An 18,091-nucleotide genomic window follows, 5' to 3' on the forward strand; every position below is an offset into this window, starting at 1 on the left:
CACGACTCAAAGGGCTCATGCACAGACGCGGCTTTGGGAAATTTGACCATTCTTACTATTTTGTTTCGACGCAGGCTTCCCCTAAAGTTGAAAAGTACTGCTGCAAGTCATTCACTCTTTCAGATGTATTGGTCATATGAAACCCCTTTCCGTCTACTCAATTTATATTTGTCTATTCTTTATTGCCTCCACAAAGACAACACTTATGCTCTGGGGCAGAATACTATGCCTAAAATGTTTATTTTCACTTAGAGCTTTACTTATTTAGAGACAGGACACCAAGATTGAAAGAGGAAATCATGCGGAGATATAAAAATTAAATGCAGCTGACTATCAGGTATTATAATGTTTATTACACACTTACAGTATGTCTATATTTAAATGTGTTTCTTAGATGATATTATTACAGCATTAATTTATGCAAACAGCAAACTCAAAATACCTGCCTGTGTCGCTTTACTCGTGTTCTCCTAGAACAGTCCAACAACATCAATATCATCCTCGCATTTACACACCACCTCACTGTTTGAAGGCAGCTGCTGAGCGGTGTCACTATCGGGCTGTTCGAGGTGCAGTGAAGCTGCGTCAGAGCCAGTAAAGACTTCTCCACTAACACTGGCTGGATCTTGCACACGCTGCACAGTTTCCCCGTTGAGCGCGGCCAGAGCGATTGAGTCCGCCTGCATGTGCTCCGTGGAGCTGCTGACGTCTGAGTATCTGTGGGAAAAGGGCTGATATAAATTAGAAATCTAATGTGAAATATCTGTAAATCCAAACTCTATTAAAGGATCATGTAACAGCAAGTGTATATATTATAAACGAAACATAAGAAGCTGCTTGAACTGAGAAGACTTGTATCCTAAATCCAAATTATTCTGTGTCCTGCTCCTGAAAGGAAATCTAAATGAAACATTCAGTAATATCGTCTGATTGCATTACATGTGACACTGGAAACAGGTTCACAGAAAGTAAACTGCTGGAACCTTTCCCTGACGATGCCTAACCTTGAGTGATGTTGCACCGCGAAGTAGAGGCCCATTGGCTGATACAGGCATAAAGATGGGTAGGGATAGTAGCCAGCCGTGCAGGGCATCACGGTGGGACACGCATACATGCAAGGGTCAAGCAGTTCGAACTGAGCTGAACTGAGCGCGGTTTGTGAGTGACAAAAGGAAACGCCATAATCCTGGTTCTGTCCTGCACCCTGTCCAGTTTGCTGCCCTGAGAAGCAATGTTTTCTGCCTTTCTTCTTCTTGGGGCGATAAACGTAATCTAGCACAATATGGCAACAAGAACAGATAAAGAGTGATGAGATATCTACAGCATACATTAAAAGTATTTGTGCGTGTCTGAATTCTCCAGGTTTCTGTATAAAAAATAATCAAAATATCAGCTTAAGTCCTGAATGCAGACAAAGAGACAAATGAAACAGAAATAGAATACTTGTACATTGATTTATTCAAGAAAATTAATCATTTATACACATCTGTGAGTTACAAAAGTATGTGAACCGTTGTTTTCAGCATCTGATGTGACAGACATCGTCTTTTAGAATTTGCTGGTATAATTCAACAACAAGAAGAAGTCTTTTTCTGTTCTCAGAAAGCTCCTTTGTCCGTGCCATCATACACTTCCACAAACGTGTTGAAGATCAGACTGTGATTGTGCCCTGATTTTTATTTTTTTTTAAGACAAAAGTCTCATTACATTGATTGGAAACACTTCTGAACAGATGGACTCTAATTTGGCCTTGAAATGAACTTGTAATCCTAGTGGTGCACTTACTTCTGCAACTCACAGACGTGTAATTTTGGCTCATTTTCCTGAATCATTAATCAGACAAGTACAATATTTCCATTTCATTTGTCTGATTGGATTCTCTTTGTCTCTTGTCCTCTGATGTTTTAAGTTGTTTTTATGCAGAAATGTAGGAAAGGGGTGCAAATACTTTTAAGTGGCACTGTATCTGCACAAATATTCATTAACCTCTAGTCAAAGCTGCTATCACTTAGCTGTGTAACGTTCTCACCGGGGAACTGACGCTCATGCATTGCTTTCAGTTTCTGGGCCACGTCATAGTACGGCCTCTTCTGTTCATCACTAAGCTTAGACCACTCAAAGCCCAGCTGAGCACTGGTGTCTATCGTGCTGACTGCAGGGAAGGCCTTCTGCAGGGCGTCTCGGTGGATGCGGGCCCAGATCAGGAAGGCGTTCATCGGCCGTTTAATGTGTCCATTCTTGTGCTGCGCAGCCTGTATTTGCTTCAAATCTGTGGGAGATATTTGGGCGTTTGGAAGCATTCATGCACAGTGCAGATATCCGGTGAAAAACAATAACACAAAGGATATTCAGGGTCGTAATTTTGATTTAAACTAATCTCTGTATTGCATATAAATAAATTATACTGTTAAATGATAGAAAATAAAAAAGAATCTCAAACTTTTTATCTTTATACAAAGGAGACTATTTAATTACTTACTGTGCAGCAAATCTATACTATTTTTTTAAGGGTCCATTTGTCCATGTGTTATCTGTTTCATTCACAACAATATGTTTTACTACTTCTACCCAGAAGACAATACAGGTGCACAGACTCCCAACATGTGCACTTATTTTTTCTCTTTCCATCAGTTTTATGTAATATCAGCGTCTATGTTAATTTCACGTTTTCTATAACAATGTGAGATCTTAATATTATAAAGGTGGTAGCTTCAAATTAGCCCATTTGGGTTCTCTGCCTCACCTTTCTCTGAGTACTATATTGTTATTTTTAAACTGTGCAGAATAAAATAAACAACTTATCTAATATGAATATAAAATCCACACAGATTCTCTACACACTGTGGGGGATACCTTGGTCTGTTGGCGGGATGGTGAAACTGATGACTGGATGGTTACCTCCCAGTGTGGGTGAGGTTTGGGTGAGGGGTTCTCCATCTGCGGCAGGTGTCTCACCGGCTTCCTGTTGACCTGGAACCGGACATGTTTGTTTCACCTGTCTGACCTGTCACTATGGATACTCGCCTCCACTACCACACTAAACTTTGTAGGTTTATAAAGTTGTATTTATGTATATATGACATGGCGTCAGCCCTTCTCTGAAACGAGTAACTTACTTGCTCTAAATGAGTAGTTTTTGTTATCCCACGTCTTGAACTCATTTCCAGTCCCGTCCCGCGGTTGAACTTGGCCTCCATCTCCGATGCCAGAGAGTCGATCCACGGATTTCGCCGACTCCTGACCTGGGTCTCTGAGTTCAGGGCTATCTACTCGAACCGTTTCTCGTGTCGTATTTTGGATCAGCGTCTTCATTGTGGCAGTGGTTGTTTCGTTAACGTCCCCGTTTTAATGTCGGTTGATCTGGACCGCGTTTGAATTAAGAACCCGTTGGTTTCCCTGACAACGCGAGTCTTCGTACGACGTGACCTGAGCTTTCCGGCGGTTTACGTGCCGTAAAACGGGGTTTCCCGCCAGAAAATAAGGGTTTAAAAACTTTAGCTGCCATTGTTTTATGAAAAAGGCCTACAGTATAAATATATAAACAACCCTTTGATTAAAAATTTTATATTCGTCCAGTATGTTTGTAATCCGAAAGATATCTTTTCTCATTTGTTCAAATTTCAATTAAAATATACAACACAGAGAATACATAAAAAAAAGAGAGAAGGGGTCCCCTTCCCCATAACGCTACCAAACACTAAACATTTTATTTCTAAAATACGGATAAGGATAAATTTATCTTAAATTTTCCATGTACAGTCACAAATCTAACACGGAGAGGTGATGTTTTTGTTTATTTGTTTGTCACAATGAAAATGGATTCAGTTTTATTTCCACAAATTCAGAATTAAACGTAATGAAAATATAAGGAAGACATACTGAGCGTTTAATGTTATAATTTAATTTAATGTTGAATGAAGTACAGAAAATATAGAGTATAATCAAATCAAATGATCTGTACTGGGGAAAAAAAAAAAAAAAAAAAAAAAAAACAACAAAACTAAAATCCTGATTCAAGTTAACTAAATTACATTAGCAGTAGCGCTCCCGTATGAACGTAACCTTACGAGTAAACTAATAAAATATTTAACTAAACTATGGAATTATCCTTCTGAGAGTAACAAAATAAAGATTTGGTCATTTTTCGTGCAGTGCCTCCGAAAATGACAAGAGGCTCTGCTTAGCTGTGTTTGCACATCAAACAGAGAAAACTATACATAAAATTACACACTCATTCACGCATTTCCCACACACACTTCAATCAAAAACCACCCAAACCTCCTTGAACTGGTCTCAGCTAGTCTTAGTAATCATTTGCGAAAAACGCAGCTAATGAAATGAATCCATGGGGAAGTTATTTTCTAAAACATGGTTCATGCGGCGCAGGTATGCAACCTTTGTACTTAAGGGCCGCCAAGCGAGCTGCAAGGTGAAAAATGTTTGCTGGCAAAAATACATTTTTATTAACGAGACATTGCTAGGTTGTGCTAAAAATTCTGCTTTGTCACTGCTGTAAACATGAAACTAATTTACCAGTGTGTGTTTTTTCAGTCCTGTAAATGGCGCCCTCCTGTCCATATACAGGAACAGATATGCAAGAGACAGGTCTATGTGGTTTAGGAGTCAGAAAATATCAATAAAGAAACAGTTTTCTGAATAACACAGTGGCTAACCCTTTAATCAGATTTTAATCTGGCAAAGGCATCTGAAATGTAGAGCAGGCGGCAAGTATAACTTTTAGGTGCGTTTGTTCACGTTGCCTTCTAAACATGGCCATAAAAATGTATTGACCCTCCGAGTGTCCATCTATTGTGAACTGCTGCAAACCTGATACAAAGAGGAGAAGACAAACTAAGAAGAAAAAAACAATCAGATGTAATGTGTAATTCGTCCACTCTTATATGGCTCAAGAAAAAGAAGCCAGTGTTATCTCAACGCGTACACTCATTCTGCCCTCTGCTGGAGGACTAGAGTATGGATTCTTTATACTCCAGATGCACGAGGAGAAAGAAATAGTCACCCACTGGCAATGGAGGAATGGCTATTTTATTTGAGACCACTATACTGACTGAATTGTCTGCACTGATTTTATAGTGAAGGGCAATATACTGTAGTTCATATATATAAAACAGGTAAAGATGATGTACTTTTCCCCATAGGGAAGTAATGACTAGAGGCTGTGTGTTGACACCTTCCCTGCCCCTCGGGTGTCCTCAGTGTGGTACACTTTCACACATAACACTGTCGTTGGATAAGGGGCATCAGTGAGCACGCTCACCTACCTCTGAGATCATGTCACCAGATTGGGAATGTGAACGATCACTGGCGCCACCTCACCAACGAGAGCAGAAGCAGAGAGAGAAACATGCAAGGTTGTCTTCAAGTACAGCAGTTCTTCTGTGGTTCATACTCCCATAATGTCAGACATGCACTCGCGCTCTCTAGCACACAGACACACATAGACGTCGGCAAACCTTCATTTCCCAAAATTGCCAAAGTTAGCGAAGGCATCTTGTTTGGGTGGGACCACGGCTGGGGTGATGGAGTGCGCTAGGCCCATCCCTACTCCTGGAACGCCCATGCCAGCCATACCGCCCATCATCATCGGAGCAGCCATGCCCATATTCATGCTCATGTTCATTCCCATCATGCCTTGGTTTACAGGAACTCCGCCCTGTAAACCCGTGGTCATTGAAGGTGGCATACCCGCCGCCAGCGAAGAAGCCATGCCGGTTGCCATTGATGCCGGCATGCCCATCGTCATGGCGTTGCCTGCCATCATGGGATTGGCTGCTGGTCTTATGGGTGTCACATGGGGCGGAGAGCTGAGGTTCAGTCCTCCGAAATTCTGGGCCAACAGATTGACGGGAGGTACTCCTGTACAGACACATATGAGCCTTAACTGAATAAACTTTTTTTTTTTTTTTTACAACTTGGAATGATAATTAGGTCCTTTTTACTCCGTTTTAGACGATTACACTGACTCGTCTAATCTAAATCTGGTGCCAAAATGATGCTGATTCCACTGTAACGAAAGACTAAACCCGGTACATCCTAAAACTGTGAGAACTGATTTTACTTTGTGTATTAATTAATCATTGAACGCTTGTCCACAGTAATCACGTCAACACAGAACAAGACTTCCAGGATGGAGTACGATACCTTGTTGCTGGATAATGTTGTTGAGTGTGGGTGGTGTCTTAGTGGGGTTGAGGCCTGCGGAGAGGAAGTCAAGGCTGATGTTGACAGAGGGGTCAGACCAGGTCGACCCTAGTGACCCCTGACCTCCGACGCCGACCTTCTGCTGCTGCCCAATGGGCTGCTGAGATGCCATGCCTCCCAAACTCTGAAAGAAATTACAAATATTACACAGTATAATAAGTAACACAACAAAGTAGAAAAAATAATCACTCTATTAGAAAAATAAGAGCAACATATAGTATTAAAATGACAACATACCTGCTGGGAGCGAGAAATGGGCATGGTGGGCATAGCAGCAGATGCTCCCGGGGTCACCCCTCCCAGAGAGAAAGTCATGCTCTGAGACGCACTGAGCGTTGTATGAGGATTGTTTAGTTGATGGTTAACGCCACCCATCAGGTCAAAGAGCTCCGCAGAAGGTGGGACGGGGGCGGGATTAGAAGCTGAGGCTGTGGGTGACTGGACGCTGCCAAACAGGTCGGCGACTGGCTGGGAAGGAGCGGAACTAGACGAAGTGGGAGGATTAGCTGAGAAGGCGTTCCAGTCCCCGAATTCTCCATTACCATTGGGTGACGCAGCAGCTGGCCAGGAGACAGCAGAGGTTTAGTACAACAGTGGATTTTGACAGCAACAACCCCCACGCCATCGCTGCATTTTAAACTTATTTTCTAAAAATTCACCAGTTATCCAGGTCACGGTATATCCAAAAATGAATCTAAAATAAGGGCAGCTGGACTTGTTTGAGTTTGAAGGGGAAAAAACAGCAACTCAACAAGTCCAGTTACTTCTGTTTTAGCTTTGTTTTTGGATACATCCAAACCGGCATTGAGGTTTACAACAGGAGGAGCCGAGAGGAGGAAGAGGCGCTTACCAGTGGAGGTGGGGAGGCTTGCAGAGGCAGCAGGAGAGGAGAAGTCAGCAAAGCCACCAATGAGGTCTGAGCTGCCACCTGGACAGACACAAACACACAATTATACAAAAAAAAAAGTGTACAAAATTTCTTGTCTAATAAAAAGTGGAAAAAAAGAGCTTTTAGTTACCCGTTGCAGAGCTCTGATTGGATAAAGGGTCAATCACTAGAAGGTCGGCTAAACCGCCACTGGAAGACTGCCTGACTGACGACTGAAGCGAGGAGAGAGACACACTGATTAGAGTTGTATTCACAATATGGGCGAAATTAGGAAAAGAGAAAGTGCGAGTACCTTCTCCTCTGGACTCTTGTCTCCTGTGTAGTGGGCTGCAGCGCCCAGGTCCAGAGTCTTGTTGCTTGTTCCTCCGCTGCGTTTCCGTGTGGTGGTGGTGGTGGTTTCTGTTGCTTGTGTGATCTGGATGCTCTTCGTTGTGACGGTTTCCTCCTCATCTTTGAACTCGAGGGTGTCCTGCCTGCCGTTTCTCGATGCTCGGTCCTCCTCGTTGTCACTATGGAAACCACACGAAGGACGTATGAGCACTCAGGACATTTTGCTTCGCTATAATTGTGATTTCTGTATGTTATTGTCTGGTTATGTAATCGATAATCCAGGACAGAGCAGTTTAAACATTTCATACGCATGACAAAGACAAGTGATTGGGTGGCAGATTGGTTTATTTCATTTCTGATATACTGTGAAAACAAGAGTCATACAGAGAGTCTAAACATGTAGAAACGTTTACCTGATTCTGTCAGGTGAGTCGTCTCGTTCCTTCTTTCTGAACTTGTTGAGCGTGTCGTCGATGGTGCTGCCTATCTTATCACTGATCTCTCCGAGCTTCTCGCTAAAGGGGAAAGCTCCTTTGCTCTTGTCCCAGTCTTCATCCCATTTACTCCGATCCAACTCATTAGCTGGAGGGAAGAAGATGGAGGAAGAAGACAATGAGACTCCAGTTTCATGTGAATTGATAAAGAACGTACAGCCGCATATAAAAGATTTGGTAAAGGCAGATCACTTCAGACAAGAATGACATACACGGTAAAAACTCTAAATATCATTAACTTTTGCCGTTTGTGGATGAATGAATATATGCTGAACAGTTGCCTATAATAGCAATTTCTAATTACTATTTCGCATAGAACTAATTACTTTTAATAATAAATGAATTTCTTGGTTAGATGTGAAGAAGATTGTCTGCATTTAATATCTTTGTATGACACTGAAGACCTTTGTAGGTATTTATAGACAGCTAATCGAGAACTTTAAATGTCCATGTTAATGCAGACAATGCAGTTAAGGTCTTTGTCTTGCTCTCCTCAATATCCTTAGACAAGTTTTAAGTCTACTTGACCTGTCAAATGAAACGCCGTGATTTACTTACAGTTCTTAAAGCTGCCCCCTCCTCCGCCCATGCTGTCAGATGAGACTCCAATATATTTATCTTTGTTCTTCTTGGCTTTCTTCCTCTCCTCCCTCAGTCTGTCATCGTCCTGGATGAACTCCACCATCTCCTTCACCTTCTGACGGACATTGATGCCCTGGTCCTTACCATTCTCATCTGGACACAGACGCAAGTGCATAAAACACACACTCGGAGACAGAAAACAGAATCGGGACGACCACCGACCAGACTGCTGTTACAACTTCTGTGGATAGTAGCTTCGGTGACACCCCGTCCTTATATCTAGTCTCAAACACCCTTGTCAAAGCAGCAACTGATTTCACCCATAGTAAAAAAGACTCACCAATGAAGTGGTAGTTTTCAAGAGATCGCAGGTCGTAGATGTGTTCTCTGGCGCTGGTGACGACTCTTTCAGAGCCATTCCTGATGAGATAGGCCAGCAGCAGTAATGCCTGGGAGAAGAAGACAGAAATGAAGTAAATAGTGAATTAAAAAGAGAGTTACATGTGGAGGATGCAATCAGCATTGCTCAGTAAGAAAACAATCTGTCCTATATGAATACATAAACGACAGATTTTTACATAACTGACCATTTACTCTTTACTCCTTGGGTGTTGCATAATTTATGATAATGACAGACGTACAATTTAATTATTGTGGGTTAGATATATATACATATATATATATGTGTGTGTGTGTGTATATATAACAAGCCAGTTGTGTAAACACTGCAGCCCATGTGGATATCCGGCTGCTGACCCAGAAAAGCACTGAGACACTGAAATAATAAATAACCAAACATAGAGAAATGAGCCGCGCAGAGCAGCACAACACAGGAACCACTGACGACCAACCAACAAATCAGCCAGAGTGCAACCACACCTTGTAGACACGTCTCCAGTTCTTCTTGTTGTCTTTCAGCATTCTGGTCCACAGCATGTTCATCACCTCCGGGAACTGCTCGTACATGAAGGTGGACCTGGACATACAAACACGTACAATTTAAGTGTGGTATGACAGTGAGAAAACACGTGGAAGTAAAGCAGAATCAGGTGTAGTTGGATAATTAACCTCACCTTGTCTGTCTCAATCATTTCTTAATACAAGACTTTGAGTGACTAGTAACGTTGTGCGCGTTGTGTGTGTGTGTGTTACACCTACTTGGCTATCTCTCCCATTAGCTGTCCAGAGGGTCCCCAGGGGTCATCATTTGTGGCCTCTCTCACCTTGGACTCAATCTCTGAGTAGTTCATTACCACATTGGTGCTGTTGAAACACAAACATACATGTTCCTTATCAGTTATACTAATGAAATGCAGTACTAACTTCAGTATTTGTGTGAGGTGAAGAGCTTTCCTGTCTTGTCTTTCAGTTTGCTCATTGTGACCCGATATTCAGTTTGTAGTCGACCTTTATTCACGCTCCATTCTTCAGAGAACAGTCTGATCCAAAGGCAGACAATCGGACATATTGACACAGTGAAATGAAGACAAATGTTGAATGACTATATGGGGAGGCTACCAGAGTGTTATTATTATATCCAATGTACACATCCACATGGCAACAACGACGGGGTGTCCTTACATCCTGATGCCATGTTCGCCCCTCTACTTCCGGTCCATGGGACCTATCTTTCGAAAAAATATGAACGGCAGTCTATGGAGAGATCATAATTATTTTTTGGTCCCGTTCGAATTGTGGCATGAATTTCACATATGATGTGTGTGAATTTAAAAGATAATTTTTCACGTCAAGAGATAAATTATTTGACGTAAACAAGCTGAACAACATTAGGTTTTGTATGAGATCGCTTAGTGAACTACATCTCTCGTCTCGAACAATGTACGTCACTAGAGAACTATGGCTGTCTCCTTGTTGAGCTTTACCGTCTTCTTCCAGGACGGAGGCAGAAGCATCAAACGAGGTGAAAATCATTATAAATCGGGTCATGTCGAGAGCTGTAGTTACACGAAGGGAGTTTTGGTCGGTTCTGTACGCGCCAGCATGCGGGTAAGTGGTAAGCGACTTGGACTTGTAGTTCGTTTAATTACGTATTTTCCATAGCGTTTTACTTAAAGGGGAACTCCGGCGCAAAATGAACCTGGGGTTAATAACACATATGTACCGAGTTCGACCGTTCTCTGGTATTTGTTTTCATGCATTTGTTTTGTTAGTCAAATGTGACCAGTTTTCTTGCAAACCGCTATTTAGCGTATAACGCTAGCCTTCGGGGCACACCGACACATAAAAAGAAATCGCTATTTCTATACCACTAACAAGGCTCACAATATCACCACACTTACACGGTAGCATAACTAGGGTCTCTACATGTAAACCGAAGCATTGGGAACTTTGCAAGTATACAGGCAGTTTATTAAAAAAGGAACACAGTACCGTTCGCGTCGGGCTCGCATATCCAGGCGGGCGCCATCTTGTGTCTTCTTTTTATGTGTCGGTGTGCGCCGAAGGCTAGCGTTATACGCTAAATAGCGGTTTGCAAGAAAACTGGTCACATTTGACTAACAAAACAAATGCATGAAAACAAATACCAGAGAACGGTCGAACTCGGTACACATGTGTTATTAACCCCAGGTTCATTTTGCGCCGGAGTTCCCCTTTAACTATCTTGCGACAAACTGTGACATTCTTGACATGTAAAATCATTTTTTATTCTGAAAAACAATATATATATATATATATATATAATCCAAGGCACAAGTCGATCGGGACCAGAAAATAATTTATCTTTCGCCATAGACTGCCGTTCATATTTTTTCAAAAGATAGGTCCCATGGAGGCAATCGGAAGGGGCGGGACTTCGGCTCTCTATGGCCAAGGAGCCAGGAACACCACACAAGAGCTTCAGGTTTGGAGACGCTCTGACCCAGTCGCCATCAAAGTCTGACCCTTGTCAAAGTCACTCAAATCTGTCCACTTGTCCTTTTTTCCCCTGCTTCCTACACGTCCACTGTTCACCTGTTGCCAAATACATCCCACCCGCTGACAGGTGCCGTGACAACAAGACCATCAGTGTTATTCACTAATTAACGGTGTAAAACAGGATAATCACAACATAATCATGCCTGTGTCTTAATGTCTTAGACACAATACATCAGAGTAAATACTGAGAGAAATGTTTTCTTGACCAGGAGGACCTCAGCTCAATGAATAATGAATGTCGCCTCTAAAAGCCTGGCCGCGCGCCTCAGAAGACGGACATGAATGTGTGGGCACACAAACAAAAGCTGTTGAGGGCACAAAGAGGAGCAGAGACAATGTGTGTAGACGATGGTGTACCTGAAAGTGAGGCGAGTGAATATCGCTCTGTGTGTATGAGGAGGAAAAACGCAGCCAACACAGACAAACCTCCCCACAAGCAATGTCAACTTCCTGCCCTCTTTGTTTTTGCGGCTCACCTGCTGATGTGCCCGTGTATTTATATGTGTGTGTGTGTTCTTCATATCCTGATGGGTTTGGCTTCCTCCATAGTCGGCACTGCGACTTGAAGCACCTCTCTTCCCCTCCACTGATTCATAACAGCGTTTGTGCCACACATTCACTTCGTTTTCTCTCCTGATTTATCTCCTTCTTCTCTCAATCTTGAATCCACTTTTCTCATCCCATCCGCTAATGGAAAGCTGCCTTTGATTGTGTTGTTATCGGTACATGTGAGCTACACTATATCTCAGTGTGACTCTTAATCTGCAGGAAAAGAAAGGCAGCCACTGACAGCTCTGTAGAGGCAGATCAATAATAGAGTGTGTTCATCATGCCCAGCCGGGCACAACCAACAGCTGATGGGAGCTGTTATCTGTTATTTTCTTCATACTCCCTCTTCTTAACGCCTATCTTCGCTTATCTGTCCTTGATGTTGCTTTCCAGTCCGTCTCACTTCCTCTTTTTTTAATTGTCACACTCTGACTGGTCCTTTAAAGAACACTCAGTCATTAGATACATCTAGCTGAAACTAATATAGCCTTGGACTATGACAAAAACTACCTTCATGAAAACAATATGGAGCCATTTTGTGTCTGTGGTGCTGCTGAAGTGCATTGAATTATATAAACATGTCTCACTATAAAGCAGTATGTAGTACAACAGTGAATCAAACGGCTGCATCGCTACAAAGCTGAATTAAAGGGGAACTCCGGCGCAAAATGAACCTGGGGTTAATAACACATGTGTACCGAGTTCGACCGTTCTCTGGTATTTGTTGTCATGCATTTGTTTTGTTAGTCAAATGTGACCAGTTTTCTTGCAAACCGCTATTTAGCGTATAACGCTAGCCTTCGGGGCACACCTACACATAAAAAGAAATCACTATTTCTATACCACTAACAAGGCTCACAATATCACCACACTTACGCGGTAGCATGACTAGGGTCTCTACATGTAAACCGAAGCATTGAGAACTTTGCAAGTATACAGGCAGTTTATTAAAAAAGGAACACAGTACCGTTGGCGTCTGGCTCGCATATCCAGGCGGGCGCCATCTTGGGGAAACTGAACTGTCTTCGTTCAGTGCTTCTCTATAGAGAGCCGAAGTCCCGCCCCCTCTACTTCCGGGTTATGGGACCTATCTTTCGAAAAAATATGAACGGCAGTCTATGGAGAGATCATAATTATTTTCTGGTCCCGTTCGACTTGTGCCTTGGATTATAGATATGTTGTTTTTCAGAATAAAAAATGATTTTACACGTCAAGAATGTCACAGTTTGTCTCCAGAAAGTTCAGTAAAACGCTATGGAAAATACGTAATTAAACGAACTACAAGTCCCGCATGCTGGCGCGTACAGAACCGACCAAAACTCCCTTCCTGTAACTACAGCTCTCGACATGACCCGATTTATAATGATTTTCACCTCGTTTGATGCTTCTGCCTTCGTCCTGGAAGAAGACGGTAAAGCTCAACAAGGAGACAGCCATAGTTCTCTAGTGACGTACATTGTTCGAGACGAGAGATGTAGTTCACTAAGCGATCTCATACAAAACCTAATGTTGTTCAGCTTATTTACGTCAAATAATTTATCTCTTGACGTGAAAAATTATCTTTTAAATTCACACACATCATATGTGAAATTCATGCCACAATTCGAACGGGACCAAAAAATAATTATGATCTCTCCATAGACTGCCGTTCATATTTTTTCGAAAGATAGGTCCCATAACCCGGAAGTAGAGGGGCGGGACTTCGGCTCTCTATGCTCTCAGTGCTTTCTTCCGGCAACAGACAGTTCAGTTTCCCCAAGATGGCGCCCGCCTGGATATGCGAGCCAGACGCCAACGGTACTGTGTTCCTTTTTTAATAAACTGCCTGTATACTTGCAAAGTTCTCAATGCTTCGGTTTACATGTAGAGACCCTGGTTATGCTACCGTGTAAGTGTGGTGATATTGTGAGCCTTGTTAGTGGTATAGAAATAGCGATTTCTTTTTATGTGTCGGTGTGCCCCGAAGGCTAGCGTCATACGCTAAATAGCGGTTTGCAAGAAAACTGGTCACATTTGACTAACAAAACAAATGCATGAAAACAAATACCAGAGAACGGTCGAACTCGGTACACATGTGTTATTAACCCCAGGTTCATTTTGCGCCGGAGTTCCCCTTTAAGACCACTCCTAGTTTGTGTTGTTTTGGTGCAATAAGCACAACACGAGCACTACACAGCAGCCTGGCAATGTGTACTAACAGCAGCACTGACCTTGATAACAGAACAAGAGAATAACTCAAAGGGAGCTGAAGCCTCTAAGTTGTAAAAACCCTGCTCAAATACAACAAAACAATGTATAGAGATAAAGACAGCGGCAAGAGACAAAAATAAAAAAAGAACACAAAATAAGAAGTCGGCAGATGAGCATGTTTTGAGTTAAAGGGATCAGTGTGTAATCTAATGCAATGCAGTACAGAAACTCTGTCATATCTTTTGTTTAACTTTGCAAAAATGTGTTTTGAATAAGTGTTCCACTGAAATCTATTTGTAATGTTCCTACCACCACATGTTTCTAAACAGATGGGTCTCGACATAACGCAGTTCATCACTTTGTCAATTTATACTACTTCTACAATCAATGGGAGCATTTTTAGAGGCTATACATCACGTGTTGTAATTCTGAACACATTATTATCTCTCTTTTGTGAGGATAACAGTGTGAGACAAGTGAAAGCGCTGATATGTACACTCGATATGACCCCAGGACTGACCAACTCAACGGACTGTTTGTACTGAACAATGTTGTTAAGAGTCAGCGTTAAAGAGGAGACTATAAATCTTTAACTTGTGACAGCAGACGCATCAATGAAATACCATGAGACAGGAACTTTCTGTCAGTTTTCATGGATTTTTAAGAACAGATTAATTGAATATCAGCCAAAATATACACTTATATGTTAGGGATTCAATGATGCTACAAAATACCACCTCCAAAATCAAAATAAAGGGTGAAGTCCATAACTTTAGTGCAGGACTGTTATATTATTGTGCGTGCATTTTCACCGGTGTACATAATGAACTGGAAAGTGAACATATACATGAAGTTTGTATAACTTTGGATGAGAGCTCTCTTAAACGTGACTACTCTGAGCTGAATCTTCGCTGCCGCCTTCAGATTTCACCTGTACACACACGACATATGCCTCCTTTGCACTTAAAAAATTTATTTTACCTTCGCTAAACACAAACCACAGCCTTCCATATATGGGCATCATGCTCATCAAAAGTTCCTTCTTGAATAAAACGCATCAAAGCATCTCACACATCTGTGGCATAGCTCGAGGAAGAGGCAGGACGTGAAGCTGCTCTTCCTCCTCCTCCTCCCGCAGGGTTGCATTACAATGACTACGTACAGTATGCAGACAGAGCATTGTATGTGCACCAACAGACATTTCAAAGACACACATGACAAAGAAGCATGTCCAGTATTTGAACAACTCCCGTGTAGTAGGCTGCAACCCCGGCACCACAAAGCAGCAGGGCGGCTCTGCTGTTCGGGTCCATGGGGGTATATATATGGGCCTTGTTACACCGGTGAAGCTAGTGTGAGATGGTTGGAAGCTAATTAGAAGGAAATTCGCTGCTCACGTCCAATTATTTATCAACTTATTTTCCCCGTTATTATTGATGCTTAGATTTCGGGTCAAGATATAATGTTAAATGAATTCACAGCGGAGGTGGCGAGCATCACCAGGGCGGGACAAGGCGTGATTCTGCAGCAGCCACTCGCAGAGAGACAGACATAACAACCTGGGCTTAGCGCTGCTAGCGGAATTAGCCAGCTGCATAGCATCGATTCTGCATCATAACTAATTAAATTCACAGTTTGTAATATAAGGGTTTCCAGGTTTGGGTTATGTGAAATGTAACGGGGATGCCACTGCACATAATTTAGCTGTAATTTAAGGCACCAGTTTGAGGATTGGCAGCTAGCCAGCTAGTCCAAGCTAACAGCTGAGGGCTACCGACGTGACGTCACGACCCGTATCCCCTCCACTGTCAGCGATAAAGCTGCTGATGCTGCCCGGCCGGAGCCGTCCATGAACCGGTTAGCTTACGAGCCACCTAGCGGTTTAGCTTAGCCTAGCGCTGCTCGGTACTCACGCTTTGTCCACTAGCTCTCTGACTTTCCACATATTCAGCATCTCCGCACGGAACTGCGGGCTCGCCGCCTCGATACCGCTTCGCCCCCGTGTCTCTGCGTCCCACAAGCCAGAGATGGTATCCGGTTACCGACGGCAATCCCCCCCCCCACCTGACTCCTCGATGAGCTCCGGTAGTAGAGCAGCCGCTGCGGTTAACGGACCGGCCCCAGTTGCTACGGAAACGTCGTTCTCCGTCTACGTCACCGAGGCGTCGCGATAAACCCTCGCTCGCGGTTTGACGACTCGTTTGCGTGTTTACGGCAAATCGTAAATCAAAATTAAACAGTAGAACAAACAAACAACAGCAGTCTTTATTGATTTCTGTTGTTTTCTATTCTGTACAACATGGGGTGGGGGACACTGATGTGACTTTGGAGACTTGACTTAAAAATTATCTATTAATATTCATTCAGTCTGACACGTTTAGGTAATTTTAACACTCATAATCAAAACAAGACAGACTACACATCTAAGGGAATGGTTTTTCTTTTTCATTTGTGTGTTGCAAACGTTTTTCTTCAAATAGAAAAGAAATATAAACAGATAAAATACAATTTAATGTAGATTATTAGATGTTTTTGTTTAAACTTCACTGGTATAAAGGAGGTTTTAACACGTCTGTCCGTGTTATGTTACAAAGTGAGTTGTTGTCCGCATTCTGAGCTCTGTTATGATTTGAATGAATGCTGTCATGTTTTAAAGTGCGTGGGGAAATTGGCTCAGTTACGCTCAATTGCAGAGAACTCACCACAACTACAAGCACTATAATACTTTGCATCCTGTACGTCTACACAATCTGGGTTCAGCCAAAATGAAGAAAAGTCCCAACGCAACAGGCGAGGTAAGATTTTCTAAGCAGGTGACAATTTTAGGATATTTATAGTACTACAATTCTTTAAATCCAATATTGTTCTCTTTGATTTTTTTTTTTTCCCTTTACGCTATTGCTTAAATTTTAACAAAAACATTAGATTTCCAAAGATTTAATGAATTTGAATTAATGTCACCACATTTGTAGCCTGATAATTAGACTAATGATGTTTTATTCATTTACGTTGCTGTAGTTTACTCAGCATGAGATGTTGTTAATATTATACATTTGGCTGTTTAAGATAGTTGTAATAAAACAAAATGATTTGACTGTTAAACTAGTGTTCAGGTTGACAAACAGCATTTTGAAAGTTAAGTACTCTGCTCTACACAATAATCATGCAATGATTAGACTTGATCACATTTCTGCTGTTGTGACAACTGCAGAAAAAGCATTTTACAAAATGTGAAGACGCCAAAACAAAGAAAAATTCTGCATATGTGGTACAAGTGCATGCTGTTTACATAATCCTTGTACGAAAGAAGTACGTGTATTTTATTTGACTTCAGACGCCATAAAAGTTTGACCAAGTTAGTTTAACATAACATGTGTGACAGGATGAGTTGTCACAGCTGAGCGTGGCCTGTTTATTTACAATTAAATATCAGACACCATGGCAACATCTATGAACTAGTGACTTTACAGTGTCCTGCCTCCTAGCTAGCTATGGTTTGGTGAGAAACCAACCAAAGTTTAATAAGTGGAGTTAAGTGAAAGAAAAGGGCTGGTGGTTGAATTTACATTATGGACATTCATGAATATCATGAATAATAAAAGACTCCAATAGTAGTACTACACCAAAATAACACGTGTAAGAGAAATAGCTGAGCATTTGAGAAGAGACCAAAATTACACAGAATGATAAATGAGTACATTTCCTGAGATATAGACAGGTGTATTGTCAGGAGTATGTCTGCGCCCTTTACCACACTTTTACCCATTTTGTTTATTTCTGTCTTTGCAGCCTGAAGCTGCCGCTTGGCAGAACGATCCCATGCTGCACGGACTGCGACTGGCCCTTCAGGGGTTCAGAAAGAAAAACCAGGAGCTGCTTGCAGAAAATGCTGCTCTGA

General features: G+C 42.1%; 2 protein-coding genes across 2 annotated transcripts; both read right to left on the minus strand.

Annotated features, from left to right (window-relative positions):
- Nucleotides 1-193: 193 nt before the first annotated feature.
- LOC311502176 (uncharacterized protein) lies at nt 194-3,312 on the minus strand (the record flags this gene model as incomplete). The annotated part of the gene is made up of 5 exons (XM_084564303.1): nt 194-717; nt 1,005-1,272; nt 2,030-2,269; nt 2,854-2,970; nt 3,117-3,312. The coding sequence occupies 5 exons, from the start codon at nt 3,310-3,312 to the stop codon at nt 471-473; spliced, it is 1,068 nt and encodes a 355-aa protein (XP_084420429.1). The 3' UTR covers nt 194-470.
- Nucleotides 3,313-3,852: 540 nt separating this feature from the next.
- On the minus strand, nt 3,853-16,229 carry LOC311502693 (clathrin interactor 1-like). Its single transcript, XM_084565025.1, has 12 exons — nt 16,107-16,229; nt 9,676-9,780; nt 9,397-9,493; nt 8,858-8,966; nt 8,494-8,670; nt 7,855-8,023; nt 7,404-7,620; nt 7,242-7,323; nt 7,073-7,150; nt 6,460-6,782; nt 6,163-6,346; nt 3,853-5,877 (listed from the first exon to the last, which is right to left on the minus strand). Exons 1-12 carry the CDS (start codon nt 16,145-16,147, stop codon nt 5,477-5,479), a joined length of 1,983 nt encoding a protein of 660 aa, XP_084421151.1. The 5' UTR covers nt 16,148-16,229; the 3' UTR covers nt 3,853-5,476.
- Between the last annotated feature and the right edge of the window lie 1,862 nt (nt 16,230-18,091).

The sequence above is a fragment of the Chelon labrosus genome, assembly GCF_963514085.1.
Source record: "Chelon labrosus genome assembly, chromosome: 17".
NCBI classification, from domain to species: domain Eukaryota; kingdom Metazoa; phylum Chordata; class Actinopteri; order Mugiliformes; family Mugilidae; genus Chelon; species Chelon labrosus.